The sequence below is a fragment of the Hippocampus comes genome, unplaced genomic scaffold, assembly GCF_001891065.2.
Source record: "Hippocampus comes isolate QL1 unplaced genomic scaffold, H_comes_QL1_v1.1 scaffold143, whole genome shotgun sequence".
NCBI classification, from domain to species: domain Eukaryota; kingdom Metazoa; phylum Chordata; class Actinopteri; order Syngnathiformes; family Syngnathidae; genus Hippocampus; species Hippocampus comes.
The window spans coordinates 756,957-775,698 of NW_017805504.1; the positions used below are offsets into that span (position 1 = coordinate 756,957).

At 40.3% G+C, this 18,742-nt stretch overlaps 2 protein-coding genes across 3 annotated transcripts in view; both read right to left on the reverse strand.

The window, feature by feature from the left end:
• Positions 1 to 7,348, reverse strand: part of LOC109520353 (RNA binding protein, mRNA processing factor) — a 25,753-nt gene extending 18,405 nt beyond the window's left edge. Inside the window, exon 1 of one of the 2 annotated variants that reach the window (XM_019877494.1) lies at positions 6,963 to 7,348. In XM_019877494.1, coding sequence (XP_019733053.1) covers positions 6,963 to 7,019 — 57 coding nt within the window. In that variant the 5' untranslated portion in view covers positions 7,020 to 7,348. The remainder of the gene's footprint in view (positions 1 to 6,962) is intronic. The other variant, XM_019877493.1, reaches the window with a different exon arrangement.
• A 2,721-nt stretch (positions 7,349 to 10,069) lies between these two features.
• On the reverse strand, positions 10,070 to 18,567 carry LOC109520308 (RNA polymerase II-associated protein 3). The gene is made up of 17 exons (XM_019877431.1): positions 18,411 to 18,567; positions 18,241 to 18,260; positions 17,879 to 17,897; positions 17,246 to 17,394; positions 17,099 to 17,179; positions 15,728 to 15,781; positions 15,472 to 15,636; positions 14,554 to 14,700; positions 14,123 to 14,180; positions 13,957 to 14,047; positions 13,711 to 13,852; positions 12,141 to 12,275; positions 11,940 to 12,088; positions 10,948 to 11,022; positions 10,763 to 10,865; positions 10,543 to 10,688; positions 10,070 to 10,266 (listed from the first exon to the last, which is right to left on the reverse strand). Exons 1-16 carry the CDS (start codon positions 18,412 to 18,414, stop codon positions 10,575 to 10,577), a joined length of 1,506 nt encoding a protein of 501 aa, XP_019732990.1. The 5' UTR covers positions 18,415 to 18,567; the 3' UTR covers positions 10,070 to 10,266; positions 10,543 to 10,574.
• Positions 18,568 to 18,742: the final 175 nt, after the last annotated feature.

An 18,742-nucleotide genomic window follows, 5' to 3' on the forward strand; every position in this document is an offset into this window, starting at 1 on the left:
CACACACACACACACACACACACACACACACACACACACACACACACACCTGTATATTCCTGGTCAAAATAAAAAAAGGATTTCATTCTATTGAGGGTAAGACTGTATTTCTTGGGTGGGGGAAAAATACCAATTTATTCTCATAAGATTTTTTTTTCTTTCTCGTCCAGGCAACAGTGCGTACTGAAGCCAAAACTCATTAGATCTCATGAAGGACACCACTTGAACAACATATTGTGTTTAAAAAAAAAATAAAAAAAGTCTCAGCCTTATTAGGACTTGAAATAGTTTTGTTGGGGAAGGTCCAAGGAGGGCGACAACCCATTCCTTCTATTTCCATCACCTCCCATGCGAACAATCGCTTGGAAATCCGAGCAGCATCCTGGAAAGGGGATTTTTGTTTGGCCTTGGAATGTCTCATTATAAACTCCGTGCGACTTCCGCACATATTTGCTGACATTAATTGACTACTTTTTTTTTTTTTTTTTTTTTTTAGAGTGGCTCAATGGAGGGACAGGACCTTGGTGCGATGGGAGATGATTAGCGTTTCTCTCCACCACCCCCGCTTCCTCCCGCCGTGCAAACCCAGTGAATGTGCATGTGTGTGTTCTATAGCCAAGTTAATAGATAAGCCAAACGCAGCAGGATGCGACTCTAACCTTGACGAGGCCACTACACTACTCCATTGTCATCATTTTCGCCACACTACACTCCTGCAACTTGCAAAAAAACCCAAAAACATTAGCCTATAATAGTCAGCAATTTCTTTTTTTTTTTTGTACATGTAATTGTTTGGTTATTGTTTGTTTTGCTCCATATAATGCTACTGACTGGTCTTGCAGCTGTTCCGATCATGTACAGCTAAAAAAGCTGGTTGTTTTTTTTTTCTTCAATCTATATGAAATCAATAGGTGCGTATTATTTTGCTGCAAAACATTACTGCCGACTAATGTTACTGCAGTTTACATCTGGATGAAGAGTACCGGTATATAGATTTCAAGTACAGATTGAATTGAACCACAAGTGTTTTTTTTTTTGTCAGTTTTTTCCAGATCTGATCGGCTGGATTAGATGGGCAGATATTTAGCATTACATGCCAAAATTAGTTATCGGCTGCAAACGTCATGATTTGCCGATCAATCAGTTATGTCACTGATCGGATCCGCAAAACTAATGGAATTTATTGAATGACTTGAAATCCAGGCTGAGAGCACTTGCCTGTCGGCATCACTTGAGATTGTGCGGAATGGAACAACGGCAGAGGTGTGGGACCACCATAAACGGATGACTCGATTTGTCTCGTGATGGGTCAAGGATTCGAGTTTCACTTGAGATTCACGAGGGGTGCGCGGGTCAGAGGTTGGGTAAAGTTGATTGCGGAGGGAGAGGTCGAGTGCACTCGAGTAGTCACGTTCCCCTCGATGTGCTTTTAAGCAACAATCAAAGCGCTGCCGAGCTGTAAATGTTCCAACAGGTTAACCTTTACAAGCGTCTGGTCCCATCGGCCACTCTCGGGTGGGCACACTCTTGCGTTTTTACCAAACGACAATGGCCCTCATCGTGATCTAAAAAAGTGCAACAAAGACACAAAAACAAAAACAAAATCAACTTTTTTTTCCTTAAAGGAGAAAAAAAAACAAGTGGATTCACTTAAACTTCTTTCCACAGACAAAAATAATAACTACGAACATGCAGGCGACAGCTCTATTGCTACGAAAATAAAAGTATTGCTCTGGTGCCATTTGGTGGCATCTTGGTGGCCAGGAACTAGATTGAAGTGGTTGAGGAGCTTCATTCAGACAAAAGTGGTGCTTTGCTGTCATCTTGTGGCACAGTCAATTATGAACCTTCTGAGAGGGAGCATCAATTACTGGTTGATTTTCAAAAGCCAGAAAGATGACCCAGAAATCCAAGAAAAAGGTGAACATGGTCTTTGGAATTTGTATGGATTACAGAGAGAAAAGCAATTTCAGGGTTTCTACATGCACCTTGGCCCCCAAATGCTCAGATTTGTGCTTGTTATTTGTTATTTTCTGTTTTTTGTTTTTTTGGGGTTTTTTGCACTAATTCCGAGTGTCTCGGGAAATTTAACTTGATCAGAAAATTCCTGTTTATTAACAACAATAATGTGTCATCTGTACCAAGGACAAAATGACAGGCAGAAGAATTAAATGCAAATCGACTTAACCGGTGAATTCGCCTGTTGCTGTTTAAATACAACGGAATAAAAACGGTCTTCAACTAAACAGGCCCACATTTGGCCCTGAGGAAATATGTCAAAAACGCGCCTCGGCTCAATTAAAGGCCGGAAACTTTTTTAATGAGTTTTGGGGGTTGTGATGTGGACCCCTAAATTTTATTTTCAGTAATGTTGAGGCCGCCCAACCCGCCCCCGCCGTCTTCTTCTGACGAATGAATCGTCAGAAGAAGACGAAAGAAGAAACAAAGACTGGGATTAAATGGTGGTAGAAGAGCGTCTTATTACTGAAGGAAAGAAAGCATCTGGGGAGGAAATGGCAATGAGAACAAGATAACGCAAGCTGAGGGAAGATAGACGGGTGTGGCAGATGGAAGGAAACTAGGGGACGAGTTAAAAGTCACCCGCAAAAAAAAAAAAAAAAAAGCAAAGGAAAAATAAGTCATGCCCGAAAAGCACAGGAAGTCTGCCATTTTGCTTTGAAGAGGCCATTTTAGGTTCATTTTGACCATTACCAGGGTTCTTCCAAACTGATTTTTAATTACATGCCAATAACCAAAACTTGAAATGAGTAACTTTAGTTTTCTAGTAACACTATTTCAAATAAGTCATGCTAGCAACTTAGCAGCCGTAGCTAGCTAACTTTAGCCTGTTTACAGAGCCACTGCTATCTTAGTATTGCGAGCGCTACTCCTGTACTTTGTTGAAGCTGGACGGTTTTTATTTTGTTTTTTGTTTTTTTATTCTTACTTATTCATCACAACGACGCACTTTTCATTATGGTATGCCAGAGTTATGAATGGCCTTGTTTGGGAATGGTGCTTGTGCACATCAATGAGTGGTGTGTCTCTCGTCAAGAGACTTGAGGTGAAGGATTGGGGAAATTGGCAAAAAAAAAAAAAAAAAAAAAAAACGCTAACTCCCTCGTTCAGAGCAAGCCTTCAATTTGGTAAATTCCTGTTCACCCCCCCCCCCCATTAATTCCCATGAAAAGTTTCCATCTTCGAAAATTCACAAAATGTTGGAAACGGTAGGTAGTTCTGTGAAGCAACATTAGCATTTTGACCTCTCAACAAATTATCCATTTTTATTATGTTTGATCTTTAAAACACCAAAATAGAACATTTGTTTATCATGTTGGCTCTTCCAACATGTAAGGCTCTTCTTCGCTTTTATAAAGCGATCTGCTCTGAAAGGCAGCAGACGCTGCCCACTGTTGGTCGGGGTTAAGATATTGCATCGTTTTACACCAGAATAAATCCCCCCCTCCTTTCTTCATTATGTTTTTGGATATTTTTCTGTATTTGTTGTCATGCTGAGTAAACGCTGTTTTAATATTTTACGACGTTCATCTTCGTTTTTACAGTACCGCAGATGGTAATAAAATGAAGTACGGTCTTGTTTTTGTTTTCAGTACAGATGTTTTAAAACAGGCAGTTTAAAAAACAATATTTTTAAAATGTGATAATCAAGATAGGACGATGTGGGGAAAAAATATATATTATATAATATATTTTTCCCCACGTCGTATGTATGTATATATATATATATACATATACACATACATACATATACACACACACACACAAAAGTGTATTAGTTTGGCCCAAGTCGCGTTTACGGCGTTCTTCTCAGACTCACTGGCCAGCCGCTGGTGACGCTAAGCCTTGTTGTTGTCTTTTCAAATAGCTCTTGTCGCACAGCTGACAAATGGCTCAGATAAGATGACAATTCCCCCGCCGCTTATATAAATAAACTCCAACCTATCAGACGGCAGAGCAGGAGGCTGGCGTGGGGGGGCAAAAGCAGTGAGCTTTTTTTTTTATTGTCTTCATTAGCTGGACATCGGATTTTTTTTCGACCCTTCTGTAACGTTTCATGTCACACAGAGTTAATGTATCAGTTTGCCCTTTTCATGGATAGCAGGCCGGCGTGCTACGGACCGCTGGTGGCCTCCCCCATGCTTCCACACGTACCTAAAAGGTCACGCCGTCCGATGAGAGCACCCCCAAAGAGACGCGCCACATTCGCTCGAGTCATATCTCTTCGGGGTCTCGCTTGTGAAGATCCGCTAACACGCAGAGTCAACGCGACATCTCGGCCCGGGTAAAATGGTCGAGCATCAGTCAGGGAGTGCTTTCATGGTGGACCTCGCACATGTTTGCAGTGGTCTGCGAACTTGACGTGTGTTCGGGTTTGCCGTATCGAGTAATTTTCCGATACAGCATTGAACATGTACGGTAGTGCCAAGATACACTTAGAAAAGTTGTTGACTCCAGCTGAGTTTTCCGGTCCATACAAGGCCTGATCACCTGGCTAAAAGGAGCACGGTACTAGCAGCTGGCGACATGAAAGCGTCCAGAACACCTGATAGCTCCTGATTGTGCCGTCTTATCAAAAGCCACTCTCCAGATTAGACGCATACCTCGGCTGCGACAACTCCATGTTTGGCTAGCGCGCCCTTCCGCCGCATCGGCGCTTTGCTGGTGTGAATCAGTGAGCCATTGCGCTAAAAGCACATGAGAGTCATACCTCGCAGCTTGTTAAACTTTGCCTCTCAACAGTTATTGGCCAGGTTTTACTGCTCTTTTGGAAGCAGACGAGGTTTGGACAGTGGGTGGTACCATCCTGGGAGGGGGGCTTGGGTGGGGAAAGTCCAGATTTACCATCAATTCAAATGACACTAACCATAAAACATAAACCCTGACTAAAACCAACCCTAAACCGAGCATAACCTCTTGGGATGCACTGATCCTGACACTAGTATCGTGCCAATGCTAATTCAACAGCCAGACAAACAGTCTATCTTCCAGGTAGGAGCTACGTTAGGCTCAGCACACGCATAATAATTCTTCAGATCTTGAAAGGTTGTTGATCTGCTACAATCCCCACACAGAAAGATTTTTTTTTTTAAATCATGCATTTAACAGCTTTGGTGCCACTGTGTGTGGTGTGCTCGGATAATGTCAACAGAGAGTACCAAAACAAGTCCTCCGAGGCAGAGATCTCAAACATGATTTCTGAAAAATGAACTCCTGAATATGTGCCGATGATACCCGATTATTTCGGAAAAGGATTGGAGCCGGGTGTATTTTAAAATCTCAAGACTTGCTTTGGAAAATAGATCTTGAGGTCAAGGGAATCCATTTTGAAACAACCAAACAACACTGAGTCAGACATATTTGGCTTTATTTACCTTCCTCTTTCGTCAGTCAGAGGGTTTTTTTTTTTTTTTAATTGACTGCATTCCATTCCATGTCACAATTCATGAAATCATTGACCCTGGGAGACGTCATCTTTCCCTCCCATAGAAACACTTCATTCAGCAAGATAATCACAATAATATTACTGTACTGATATCAGTATCATGATGCGGTATCACACGGTATCATGAAATAGGAATAATTGGCTAAAGGTGGTGGGAGGTATTCATGACACATCTATTTTTAAAAAAAACTGTCAAAACATATCATATCATGATACAATTAAAATAATAATAATTGTCATCGTTTTCTAAAACTCATAGGATCTATATTACATCACGCATTGATTATGCTGCTGCCGTATCATGATATTTCACTATGAATGTATTGTATCCGGCACTTGGGCCGGGGCGTCATTAGGCAAGGCAAGATAACTTTATTTATGTAGCATGTTTCATACACAAAGTAAAAACAAGGCCCTAAAGACATTTAAAAACAAAATTACATATACTTACTAGAATCACAATACGGACGTAAAACAGCGCAAGAATATTTTTATTTCTTCGTTATTAGACTGCCTTACAATTCAACTTTTAAAAACCAAAATCAACATCATGTCTGAATGATGAGCGACACTTCAATGATACATGACATTGGTCACTCAAGAAAAAAAAATAAATATTATATATATATATATATATATATATATAACACACACACACACACACACACACACACACACACACACACGTTTGACACTTGGGTGATGCAGCGTTATGAATTGGAAGGAAATAATATTGTAAGCGTTAAAAGATGGCGTACACACGACACACTACAATATCATGATCATTGACTAGTGAGGGAGGTATCACGATACATGGCGATATCTGTGTACCTCTAGGGACATAAAAACATTGACTGTATCATATCAACTTGGTTGATCACTTGGGACATGCATCATTAGAAATTTGACAGAATTCGATTTTTTTTTTCATTGATAAAATGGTGGCATTTCACCAGCGAGGGAGGGTACCATGACACATGACAATCCATCTTTGTAAAATACGCTGGAGTAGGATCTCAACATCGATTGCTCACATTGGCCAACGGCATTGGAAATTGTACAGAATTCAATTTATCTTTGGAAAAAAAGAATGCTATCACGATCTTGTGATTTTTTTTACCAGTGAATGGGCTATCGTGATACATGATATCGGTACAGATCGCCACAGATCAATATTTGGCCTGTGTCTTAACAGTTTAAATTGTTTTTTTTTTAGTTTAACTCCTAAGACTAAGTGTGTGGAAATGATCCCGCATTGATTATGTTGAGGCCCTATGTTGTAATGTCATCTTCCACTTACGAGATGAAGTAATTGCCAACTTCAGTGCCTACTCGTCATTCCAAGTGCAAAAGAGGACTTAAAAGACGTCCCGAGTTAACTAGTGGCGCCTTTTCCCACGATGTCGTGTTGTAGTTGTGACAAACCCGACTCGAGCAAACGTGTCGTTAAGTTTTTGGGAAAGCTAAAAAGACCGACCAGGTGCGCACGCCCACCTACCTCTTCTTCGTGGCTGCTGAATTCACTCGGCTCGTTTTCCTTCTCGGCTTTGTTCATCCTGAACGTGCACCAAAGCAGTCCCAAAAGTTACCAGGCTCGGATGTTATTCCTTAGATGATAAAATACGCTTCTCCTGTTCCGAGGTCCCCCCTCCACCTCAGTTGGTCCGAAACAGAAGACAGCGACTGCGGAGCGGAGTGTGAGTGCGGTGGGCGAACTTGTCTCCTCATCTCAGAGCCGGCGTGTAGGGGAGGGGGCCCGGGAGGAGGGAGGGAACACGTCCGGGAGGGAGGGCGCCTGGGCGGGCGTGGAGATCAACCAGGAAGAGCTTATTCGGCTTTGGATGGGACATGATACCATAAAGCATTTTTATAAAAAGGACAGGAAAGGCAACAAATTAATCATACGCATTAACATGGATGAACAAATGTATTATGACATTTTTTGTATCATGTCAATAATTTGGCAAAATTAACAAAACACAAACAGTATAATTCATTAGCATACAATTTTTTTAACTCATACATCCGATGTATAGATTATTAAATACTTGGATACGTTTTTTTATTTATTGTATTATTTTATCTATATATTTAATTTGAATATTCTTAAAATTATGAAAGTAAATGAAGCATTATTATAAAATGCTGTAACCACGCATGTCTTTCAGTGAATCATTTTAATGATATCATTTTTTTGGTGGAGTATGAAAAAATAATTATTCAGAAAGATACATACGAGTATATTGAAATGTTCTTTGCTTTTTTGAATAAAAAAATAGATCTTTGTATTATGTATTTAAAAACTGAAAAATTGATGCATACCACTCAGCGATGCCCGGTACTCTCTGCAGTTGAGTAAAGGAAAGCAACGCCATTGCAAAAAAAAAAAAGAAGAAAAAAGTGTTCCTCGAAGCACGTTTTATGACATCACACTGAAATAAATGCACGAGTCAGCAGCAGCAGAATCAGAAACGAAAAGAACAGGCAAGTTCGACATGACAACATTGGGAGATGACGCGCTGCACAAAACCACTTGGGATCGTTTGATTTTCAGGCGCCCGCAGCTGAAACAAAAGAAACGAGATGTTTTAGAGGCACACCTATTTACTGGTTGGGGTGTGTGTGGGGTGTGTATGTGTGAGGTGGGGTGGGGGGTCGCTTGGCGCCTTCTAACGCTCCATCAGTCAGTTGAAAAGAAGGATTGTGAGCAGCTGCATCTGAACATGAAACAGACAGGCCCTTGGCGATGTTGACTGCCATACAAAACATGATCCAATTCAAAATGTATTGCACGTAAAAGTTTGATGAAAAATGTCACGTATTAACATCACATCTGAACAGCATTTAACGCACAGCATTCAATGTAACTTGAGTTAAAAGAAACAACACAAACGTGCACAATTTGAACTTTAAAATCAGCGATTCTTTCACATACCGATAGAGGGAGCTGGCGTTCACAGTCTTCAAAACAATTCTGTCGCTCTCTCGCCACTCTCAAATTATTTTTTTTTAATCGCAAAGGAGGAACTCAACAAAAAGGAAAACTCTTAGGTCACTCGGGCCAGAGCCAGGAAAAGGGGGTGCCCCACCTTCCCCTCTCAAAAAAAGGGCATTGGGGTATCATTTGGTGTACGTTCAGATGTTCAGGCTGGACCATGTCAAGGCTTGCTGTCACCTCCCTTTGCCACCACCCCTGTCTGTCTGCGTGTGTGTGTGTGGAGGGGGGGGGGTTGTCGGGTGGGCGAGCCTCCCCCACCCACGTCCTTCAGCATCAGACCACACAGCTCAGCCCTGAGAACTGTCAAACACAGCTGGGACGTCTCCTGCTTCCCACTCTCCCACCCTCCCCAGACTCTAGCAAGAGGCTTTGATACAGCGGAGGGGGGAAGGCGATGAGGAGCTTGAGGGGGGGGGCATTTCCATTTTTACCCGAGACCCTCCTCCTCCTCCCAAACTGCTTCTCATCAGCATAAAAGCATCTCCTTTCGTCTCTCCTTCATCGTGGATGCTTCACATGCACGAAAATTGATACAGACAAGATTGGGGAGGGGAGAAGCTCATCTGGAACGAAGGAGCTTTTTTTCCCCCCCTTTTCTTAAATGCAAGCCCAGCAAATAAACAAACAAACAAAAAAAACATTTTCTTAGAGCCGCAACCAGACAATTTATAGGAACTTGGTAAATGATGTATCGAATTGGTATCACCTAGGTTATGCCCGAATCAAGTATCGATAGTGTGACAGCCCAATATCAGTTGCGCTCTTCACGATTCTTTTCTCGCAAACACAGCCGAACAATGTCAACCAATTTTTTTTTGTTGATAGCCGTGGACCATATCGTTATGACTTACAATCAGATTTAATTATCGTGTCTGTCTGATATCAAATTTTGCGCTTTGACAATTCAATCTGAAGAATCAAAACATTCTAGTTTGACGCTTTGTTACAGCTGCAGCTGTTGTGAAAGCGCTATATAAATCAGGATTTATTGTTTTGTATTGTGTATTGCACCTTACCACAACACAGGCATTAATTAAAAAAAAAATCCATTGTGGCTGTAACTGTCAAATATCACTTAGACACACACGAAATCAAAATAAGGTCTCTCTCTCTCTGCCCCTAATGCAAATAAAGTCAAAGTGTGAGAAGCAAATGGAAATTTAATCAAGCTAAAGTAAAAAATAAGAAGACAACATAGTTTTTACATCATATTGTGGGACTAATGAGTAAGTGTATTTTTTAATAAGTGCTAAAAAAAAGATGCATACTTTACTCAAAGTTATTGTTAAACTATTACTTTAACGTTGTGGCGATGAAGGCTGGCATGTTTCACAATAGCGGAAGGCTAAAAATAGTCTTTTCCAAGTGTAGCCAAGCATCATTTCAACTTCCTCTCCCGTGACTCGCTATCACCAGCAGCCATTTTGTCGGCGTTAACACCCCCGACTCGATGCCCCACCCGCAAGATTAAAAGGACCAACACTTACTCGCTCACTCACTCAATTCGTCCACTTACCGACAAGCCCAAAATAACAGCAACGACAGACAAGTTTTCATCACGAGATCAAAAGGCCAAGATGAATTGAAGGAGCAAATGAACGGAAAAACACATTGTAGTCCTTTAATTAAATGGAAACATTTTAGAATAAAAAAAGATATTTGGCGTCAATGTCCTTAAATTAAAAAAAAAAAAAATTAAAAAAAAGACTTCGGACATGATTTATTAAAAAAAATAATAATAAAAAATCCATCCTTCTTTTATTGTCGGTTCGGGCACACGCGGCCGCTCCCGTTTGAATTATGCCTGAAAACACACAATCGACACTGTTAAATTGATCACCGATAATTGGAAGTTACTGTCAAGTTATGAGATTCTACCCAAATTACGGTATAAATTGAATGATGTTGAGAAAAGATGATGAGGTTGTAAAATTGAGAAATGGAATTTGGACAAAGCTATAACTTTGTGAGCTCTATTTGCAGATTTGGTGTGATCACAGTTGTTCCTCTTATTTTTTTATACTGTTTGCAGAATATTTTTGTGTTATCAAATCAATATATTTGCAGAAATAAAGCATACCTGCCACCGCAGTTGGAAGTGGTTGAAGACACTTAGTGGGAATTGTCACGGTCTTGAGCTTTGAGGGCCGTCTTGGAGAAGCCCCCGTATGCGGGGATTCTGTCAGGGTATCGAACAGCGATCCAGTTGCCCATCAGCTTGAAGTTCTGAACAAAGACCATCGAGGTGAGTCGCCCGGCGAAAGGAAGGTTGGCGGGCAACGGCGGGAGTTGCCACTCACGTGAAATAATCGGATGGCTGTGTCGCAGCACTCCTGCCGCGTAAAGTTGACGAAGGCGCAGCGGCGATCGAGCAGGAGCTTGACGCTGTGAAGCGAACCCGCCCTGCCGAGGGAGACCTCATTCCCGTCAACTTACGAATGGCTCGCCGTTAACTTTACGTGGCGAAAGTGCCGTGCCCACTGACTTGCTGAACATGTTGGAGAGCAGCTGCTCCGTCACCGTCGTGGTCAGGTTGCCCACCCATACTGGAAACAGTTCCCTGCGAGGGAGACGGGAGAGTGCTAAATCTCCGAAACGAGTGCAAAAAAATCAAGTCACACACACAAAAAATAAATAAATAAAATAAAAAATAATAATGATATAACTAACGTGTAGTTAAAAAAATGTGACATGAAAAAAGATGAAATATGTAAATAAAAATACAAATAATATAATAAGTTTAAAATTTTAATATGTGAAAATTATAATGTGTGAAATCTTAAAATCAAAGACTAAATCTGAATTATTGTACAGAATAAAAACAATTCTGAGAATAATATTTAATATTATCCGAACAGTCATTCAAATTAGGAAAATAAATCTTTATATTTCCATGTAAATAGCCAAAATATTAAAAGTAAAACCTAAAGTATTTTGGTGAAAACATGTTAAAATATTAGTAAACAATTCTGAGAATAATACTTAATATTATCCGAACAAAGTCGTTCAAATTAGGAAAATAAATCTTTATATTTCCATGTAAATAGCCAAAATATTAAAAGTAAAACCTAAAGTATTTTGGTGAAAACAGGTTAAAATATTAGAGAAATTACGAAAAAAAAAACCCTAAAACTAAATTTTACAGGAACAGAAGTCATGATGTGAGGAAAAAAGTGAATTAAGTCAAAATAGTTGGAAAATAAAGTTGTAATCTTATGTGTGTGTGAAGATGTACGAGAATAAATATGAATTAGCACACAATAATTTGTCAAAATAGCACAAGAATAAAGTATTGAGTGATTTCAGTCATAATGAGCATATTCCGAAGTCAAAATAATAGGACTAAAGTTGCAATATTATGTGCATAAAGTCGTAAATCTTTAAATATTGTGTAAATGAAGCACAAATATGATGAGGAAAAGTGACGTCCTTTCCCATGTGGCAATTGAAGCTATAACATTCATGTGGGTGACTCACGGGTGGCCATCTTTTTGGACGTTGGAGGCACGGCGGCCCTTCCCGGGGGGTTCGGTCTTCCCCGCGGTTCCTGAAGCCGCCGGCACTCGGGGCGCTTCGACGAGAAAAACAGGGACGGCGCGGCTCAGAAGGGGCAGCGTCCGGGCACCTCAAGTCGCGGCGAGTTTGTTGCCGGTCCACTCACAAATTTGCGGCTTTAACCTGGTTTGTGCGAGGCCTTCGCTGACTCACCATCAGCTGCAGTATCTGCATTCGCATCATTTCCTGAGCTGCCTCGGCGCAAGAGGCATCCAGCTTTAGGACCCCTTGGAAGGCATGCGCCGCCTCTTCGTATCTCTGGTGGAGAGAGGAAGGCGGTGAAGGGAGGCGCCGAGGAAAACCACCGCTCTGTCCATCTCTAAAACTCATCTTACACGATGAGTTCAAGATGGCGCCGCGAGAGTGGCTGCCTTTACAGCAGCTCCTATATTTTGTTCTTCTACTTCTTCCTTTCATAACTTTGCTGCTGTGAAGTGGGAATTTCTCCATTGTGAGACGAATAAAGGTTTTCTTATCTTATCTTACAACACAAGTTTTATTCTTTGGCTTTTGCCTCGGCATTGTTTGAGTGATTTATTGCTTTTACTGGTTTTATGTTATTGTGTATTAACTTGGGCGACCCGGTGGACCGGTGGTTAGCGAGTCGACCTCACAGTGCAGAGGTACCGGGTTCGATATCAGCTCCAGCCTTGCGTGCCTACGTGGGTTTTCTCCGGGTACTCCGGTTTCCTCCCACATTCCAAAAACATGCATGGCAGGCTGATTGAACACTCTATCAGTGGTTCTTAACCTGGGTTCGATCGAACCCAAGGGGTTCGGTGAATCGGTCTCAGAGGGGTTCGAGAGCCTCTGCCACGGCGGTTAAGACACATCAGACTCAACATGTCAATTAGTTATGACACGCCCGCTTGGCCATCGCTGGCTGCAGATGATCACATGACATTGCTTGTCTAATCGGTGCTGTGGGAAATTTAGTTCGCTTTGTAGTCACCTTCTGACTGTCGTGATAGTACGTCGTAAATTTAAAAAAAAAAAAAAAAATCCTTATCTCTTGAAATTTTATCTACTTTTTTCTGTTCTTAATGAATGCGTTTTTTTATGTCTTGAATTTGTGAAAAAGTCATATTTTTGTTTTTCACTAATGAAGGGTTCGGTGAATGTGCATATGAACTGGGTGGGTTCGGTACCTCCAACAAGGTCAAGAACCACTGCTCTAAATTGTCCCTCGGTGAGAGTGTGAGCGCGGATGGTTGTTCGTCTATGTGTGCCCCGCGATTGGCTGGCAACCGGTTCATGGTGTCCCCAGCCTACTGCCCGAGGACAGCTGGGATAGGCTCCAAGCACGCCCCGCGACTCTTGTAAGGATAAAGCGAATCGGAAAATGGATGGATGGATGTATTAACTTTCCTTGTTTTTATGTCTGATTTGTGTTTCGTGTACAGCACTTTGCATGCAGCAATGGTTAATTTAAAATGGTTGATAAAGTTGGGGGGGGGGCGGTGTTCCCTTCCGCTAGGTCTCAGAGATGCCATTTCGTAATCAACTGCCAATGTCATTAATTTCTCTATGTCGCGTCTCAAATATACACACCTCACTATTTAGCCAAATAAACGTCCCGGCTAATTGCACTTGGAGATGCCTTTCCCCAATTGAGTGTCAGGTGTCGTTCGCTTGACTCGATGAAGGCCTCAACCCAAAGTGTAAAGTGTAATGTTTAAAAGCGGACGGTGACCTTTAAACCGGCTAGAGCGCGCCCCTTGCGAAAGAGGCCTTTAATCCAGCCGGGAGACATGTTGAGGCACAACTCGGCGTCGGCCAGGGCCTTCTCATATTCCTGCATCTTCTCCAAACAGAATGCGCGATTTCCAAACAACCTAAAAGGAAAACATGTGTTGCGTTAATGGCTTTTTTTTTTTTTTAGCCTTCCAAAACAGGAACAGAAAGAAAACAAAGATGTAGCACACATAAGGGTACCGACTTAATTTCCGTAGGATTGTACTGGATGGCTTGGGTAAAACAATCCACCGCCAAGTCATAACGTCCGTCGTGAGCCCATTTATTCCCCCGAGCTTTGGGGAATTCAAAAAGTTTTTAAAACCCAAGAAAAATGATGCGCAAACGTGCAGGAAAATGCGGGAACTCACCTGCAAGATCGTTGCTTATTTCAGCATTATCGGTAAGCACCAAGCCGCCAGCGGAGACCTGTGCCAAACATTGTCAAAAACGGAATTAATCTTTTTTTTTTCCCTTTAATCCAGGTAAGCTAATGAACAATTTGATGAAAACAGAACTAACTGGACAGTGCGAATTGTACAAATTGTAACTGATGTAATTTCGTGTATCGAATCTCCAAATGGGATGTCAATCACAATGCAGTTTCACATGAGTTGACATTTTTAAAAAGTCATTTTAAAAAGAAAAAGTATTTTAGGCACAAGTCGTATTTACGAAAATGCCGTTCAAATATTACATCAACTTCCTGACAATTTTTTTTCTACGATAATCTGTCATACACAGGCATAAATACGAAGGGAAAACATTTTTTTGCGTAAAATAAAGAAGTGGAGTTACTGACCTTGCCGATGTCGTCATGGGATTTCTTGGGGAGTTGCCCTTTGCTGGGCGGCTTCTGTTTCGCCTTCTCAGGCTTAGGCTTCGCCTCCAATTTATGTTGGACTCTCTGGGCCGTTTGACTCACAAAACAACTTGTCATATCCAGTTCCTTAGGAAGAAAAAAAAACGGTTTTTGTTGTTGTTGTTGTTTTAAAATTTCTTTGTGAAACCACAAAATAACACAAGTTATATCCAGTTCGTTCGCCCCAAAAATAAAAAAAATGTAAATATTTTTAAGTAGGAATAAATTCACAATGTAGCTTTTAAATGAAATTACAAAGGTTGTGAAAATCAATTTGTTTGGAAAAAGATATCGGATCATTCAATGCCAAAAATCGCCCCCCCCCCCAAAAAAAATTAAACACAGAAATAAAACCCAAGTGGATTTTCATGAAACTTGCTGTACTTGTTGATCGTGACAGCACGACACAAAATCTCAATTTTTAGGTCAATCAGAGCAGCAGGTGGGAAGCTCGGGCCCACCGAATTTTAACTAGATTGGCAAAAAGGCGAGTGGCCGCTTTCCTTTGAACCCCAAGGTCTCAAGAACGACCGGGTCAATCTTCGCAAGACAGGTATTGTTCGGAAACGGAATTTCAACAAGGAATCCGCATCTGCAATCACCTAAAAGATCGGAGCATATTTTAGTCACATGACCTTTTCACCAATAATTTGACCTTGAAATTTACAGGACCTTTAAGATTTTATTTCATAAAATGCTCTCTCTCACGTTCTCTAAAACATTCAAAAGTTTCAGAGGTGTTAAAATATTTAGTTTAGCTGCAATATTTTATTTATTTATATATTTATATATATATATATATATATATATATATTTATCAATTCACAATCCCAAAAGAAAAACCGTGCCATCACGTACCTCAGCGTCCTGGTCGCTAACATGGCCCGAATCGTTTTCTCTACCGGCGCCGCCTTCCGCTCCGCCTTCCTCTCGAACTTCCACATTGGCTTGAGCGCCGTTTGGCAATTTGTCGCCGACCGCCGAATTCTCCTCCGCGTTGGACTGCTGCAAAGCAGCATTTAACTTTTGCACCGAGAACATACTCGCATGTGGTGGGGGTGTCATTCATTCAAAATAATGTTTTGCATCATTTGTTTCAAATGCAGCTACTTACGCCGTTCTCTTTTTCCTTCTCCATTTTCTCCTGCCGCTTTCTTTCCTTCTGTCTCTTTGGCCGGCAACACAATGACAACAAAGTCGTAATTTTAGAAGAATAACTTTCCAAGAATAATGCAGAAATTCAAAAGTAAGAAAATGGATAACATTTTATGAGAATAAAGGCATACTTTTCGGAGGCACAATTGAATGAGAATGCGTATTCTAATTTTTCCCAGCAATTTTTCATGAAAACAAATCTTACAGTAAGAATGTAATTTTTTTTTTCAAAATAAAGTTGTGCTTCTTACAGCAATGTCAAAATGTTGTCATTAAACACCAAGTCATAATTTCCAGGAAAAATCCAAACTTAACATGCACCTCACGACATTGTATTACGAGAATAAAGTTTAAGTATTTACAAGAATATTGCTGTAGTATTCTGAGAACATCAGACAGAGAAAAATAAAAATGTGAAGTGTAAATAAAGTTAAAATTTTCCCACAACAAAATCACAATTTGATGATGAAAGCCAAATCTGATTTTAAGATAATCAAGTCTAAACTTTCAAGTAATGAGTCCTAAATCTTAACCAGAACTATATTTCACTTTTACGACAATAGAATCAGGTTTGAATGTATGTGTGTGATTTTGTCACAACATTGCAACAACAAAGTCATAATTTTAGAAAGTTAAGTCATAAATTCCTAAGAATTAAAAAAAAAAATCACTGTCAGAAGAGTTTTGTGGAGGCTCTCAGTCGTACAGGAAAGTTCCATCGTAGAAAGGGTTCTGTCAGTCGTCATCTGTACCTGTGGGTACAGGTTTTTTTTTTTTTTGGTTTGTTTTTTGTTTTTTGTTTTTTACCCACAGGTACAGATGACGACTGACAGAACCCTTTCTACGATGTCAGAAGAGTTGTAACATTTCTTACAAGAAAAAAAATGTTTTCTGAGAATAATGTTGCATATTTTGTAGAATAATTACAATTCCACAGTAGAATTTTTTTGTGCATGCAAACACTTTGTTTTTCTTTTTTCTACGCCCCAAATTTGCTGCTGTAGACTGTGAATTTCCCCAGTGAAGAAATAGATTGGAAAGTCACCATTTTATGAGACAAAACTGACTCGAAATACAAAATACTACCTGGGAAACTAAAGTATTAATTTTCAAAGTTGTACGATTAAAGTTGTAAGTTAAAAAAAGGTGGAAAATTCATAATTGTTAGACCAAGTTGCACATTGACGTGAATCAAGTTGAAGTTGTAAAAGACTCATTAAAACTGACACCCCTTTTCCTCGCAGAATTGTGACATTATTGGCCATTGCTATGACATGCTGACCTACATTCCTTTTAAGTTTATAGTGTTGCGCTTTCCAAGCAAGCGTACCTGTTTCTTCAGCCGCTTCTTCTCTGCCTTTTCTTTGATTTTGGCCTGCTCTAGTAAACAACAGGCTTCCCTTTCAGTGTCCTACAGGAAAAGACAAGTGTCAAATATCCATGTACCAAATCAGCAAAAAAAATAACAAAAACGTACACTCACATTGACCTCTTCCAGCAATTCTCTTCTGCCGAAGACAAAATCGAAATGATCGTACTTTGTCCCTGAAGAAAGCATCACCACTTCTCTGACATCATCATCATCATCATCATCATCATCTTGATAAGACAAAATACCATGTAAGGCTGTCAGGAGGGGAAAAATGTTTTTGAATGCATGTCTTCCTATTATCTGTCTATTTACTCCAATAAAGTCAGACTATCAAAAGAAAGAAAAATCATCATTTCTACAAAAATAAAGTCATAACGTTACTTCAGCCAAGTCATCCTATGACTCCAATTCAGGTGTCACGTTTTACAAGACTTAAGTCATAATATCACGCCAACAAATGTGTCATTTTCCCCAATATTAGTCATAATATGCCGAGAATAAAATGTTATATTGCAAAAATCACAGCATGACTCCAATAGTCATAAATGGTAAGAAATGTGTTTGAAATCGTTTGCAACAATATTCCTTTTTACAGTTGAATTAGGTCGAAATATTTATCCTGTGTAGTAAGCGTTTTGGCGGCCATAAACATGTAAACTCGACGAGATTTTAGCTGTGATAGTATTACAAAAAGCTGATTGACTAAAATCAAGCCAGACTTCCGTGACGCCTTCTTACCTGAATTTCTATAGGTTCGCTGTGTGGGGAAGAGAGAACCAAATGACAACACTTTACAAATGCGTAAAAAAACAGTATAAACGAAATTTGCTCATGTCATGTAGGTGAAAGTTTCACTTTCATTTTCCGTACACAGGCAGGAGAAAAAAAAGTGCCGACTCACGTAACTTTGAGGAAAATTACATTGTCACAGCAGCAATATGCACCGCTTTACAGGTGTCGAAAAAATATAGGAATATCTTACAAAGTGTGGGGGGGGGGGACAAAAGGGATGAGATTTTGTTTCTTTTTTAAGGGGCGGCTGAAGAGCTTCCTAACTTGATCGGAGTAGACCATCAGTATCAAGTATTGATTGTACTTACCCACGGATGCATTCTAGAATCTGAAAGAGAAGAGAAAGGAAAGGGGATAGACAACAGAGTTAAGTGGTTGAACGTCAATATATTTCGAGCTAACTAGAAGGAGGCAATTAGCTGCCCAGGTAAACTTGGCACAAACACAATGGAAAGAGGCGCCAAAAGCGTTTCTTTACCCATTTCTCCACTCTCAGTATTTATAAAGACTTAATTATAGGACCATTAAAAGTATAAAATAATTACGCTGTAAACGCAGTCACATCTGCTCGTAAACTGTTCACATGCCTTTACTCATCAGTCAAAGTCTGAGGGGCGGGACTTCCGGTTATTGAGTGGAATCTTTCCGTGTTTCTGAGTACGTTTAAACCTCCTCCCAACCACATCTTCCTTTTGTGTATCATTTAGACGAATACAACATATGTATATTATTGTGTATTTTTTTTTGTAACTCAAAAACGTAATTTTATTCACGCGCAATGCGGATCCAAGGGTGACGTATGACTTTTTG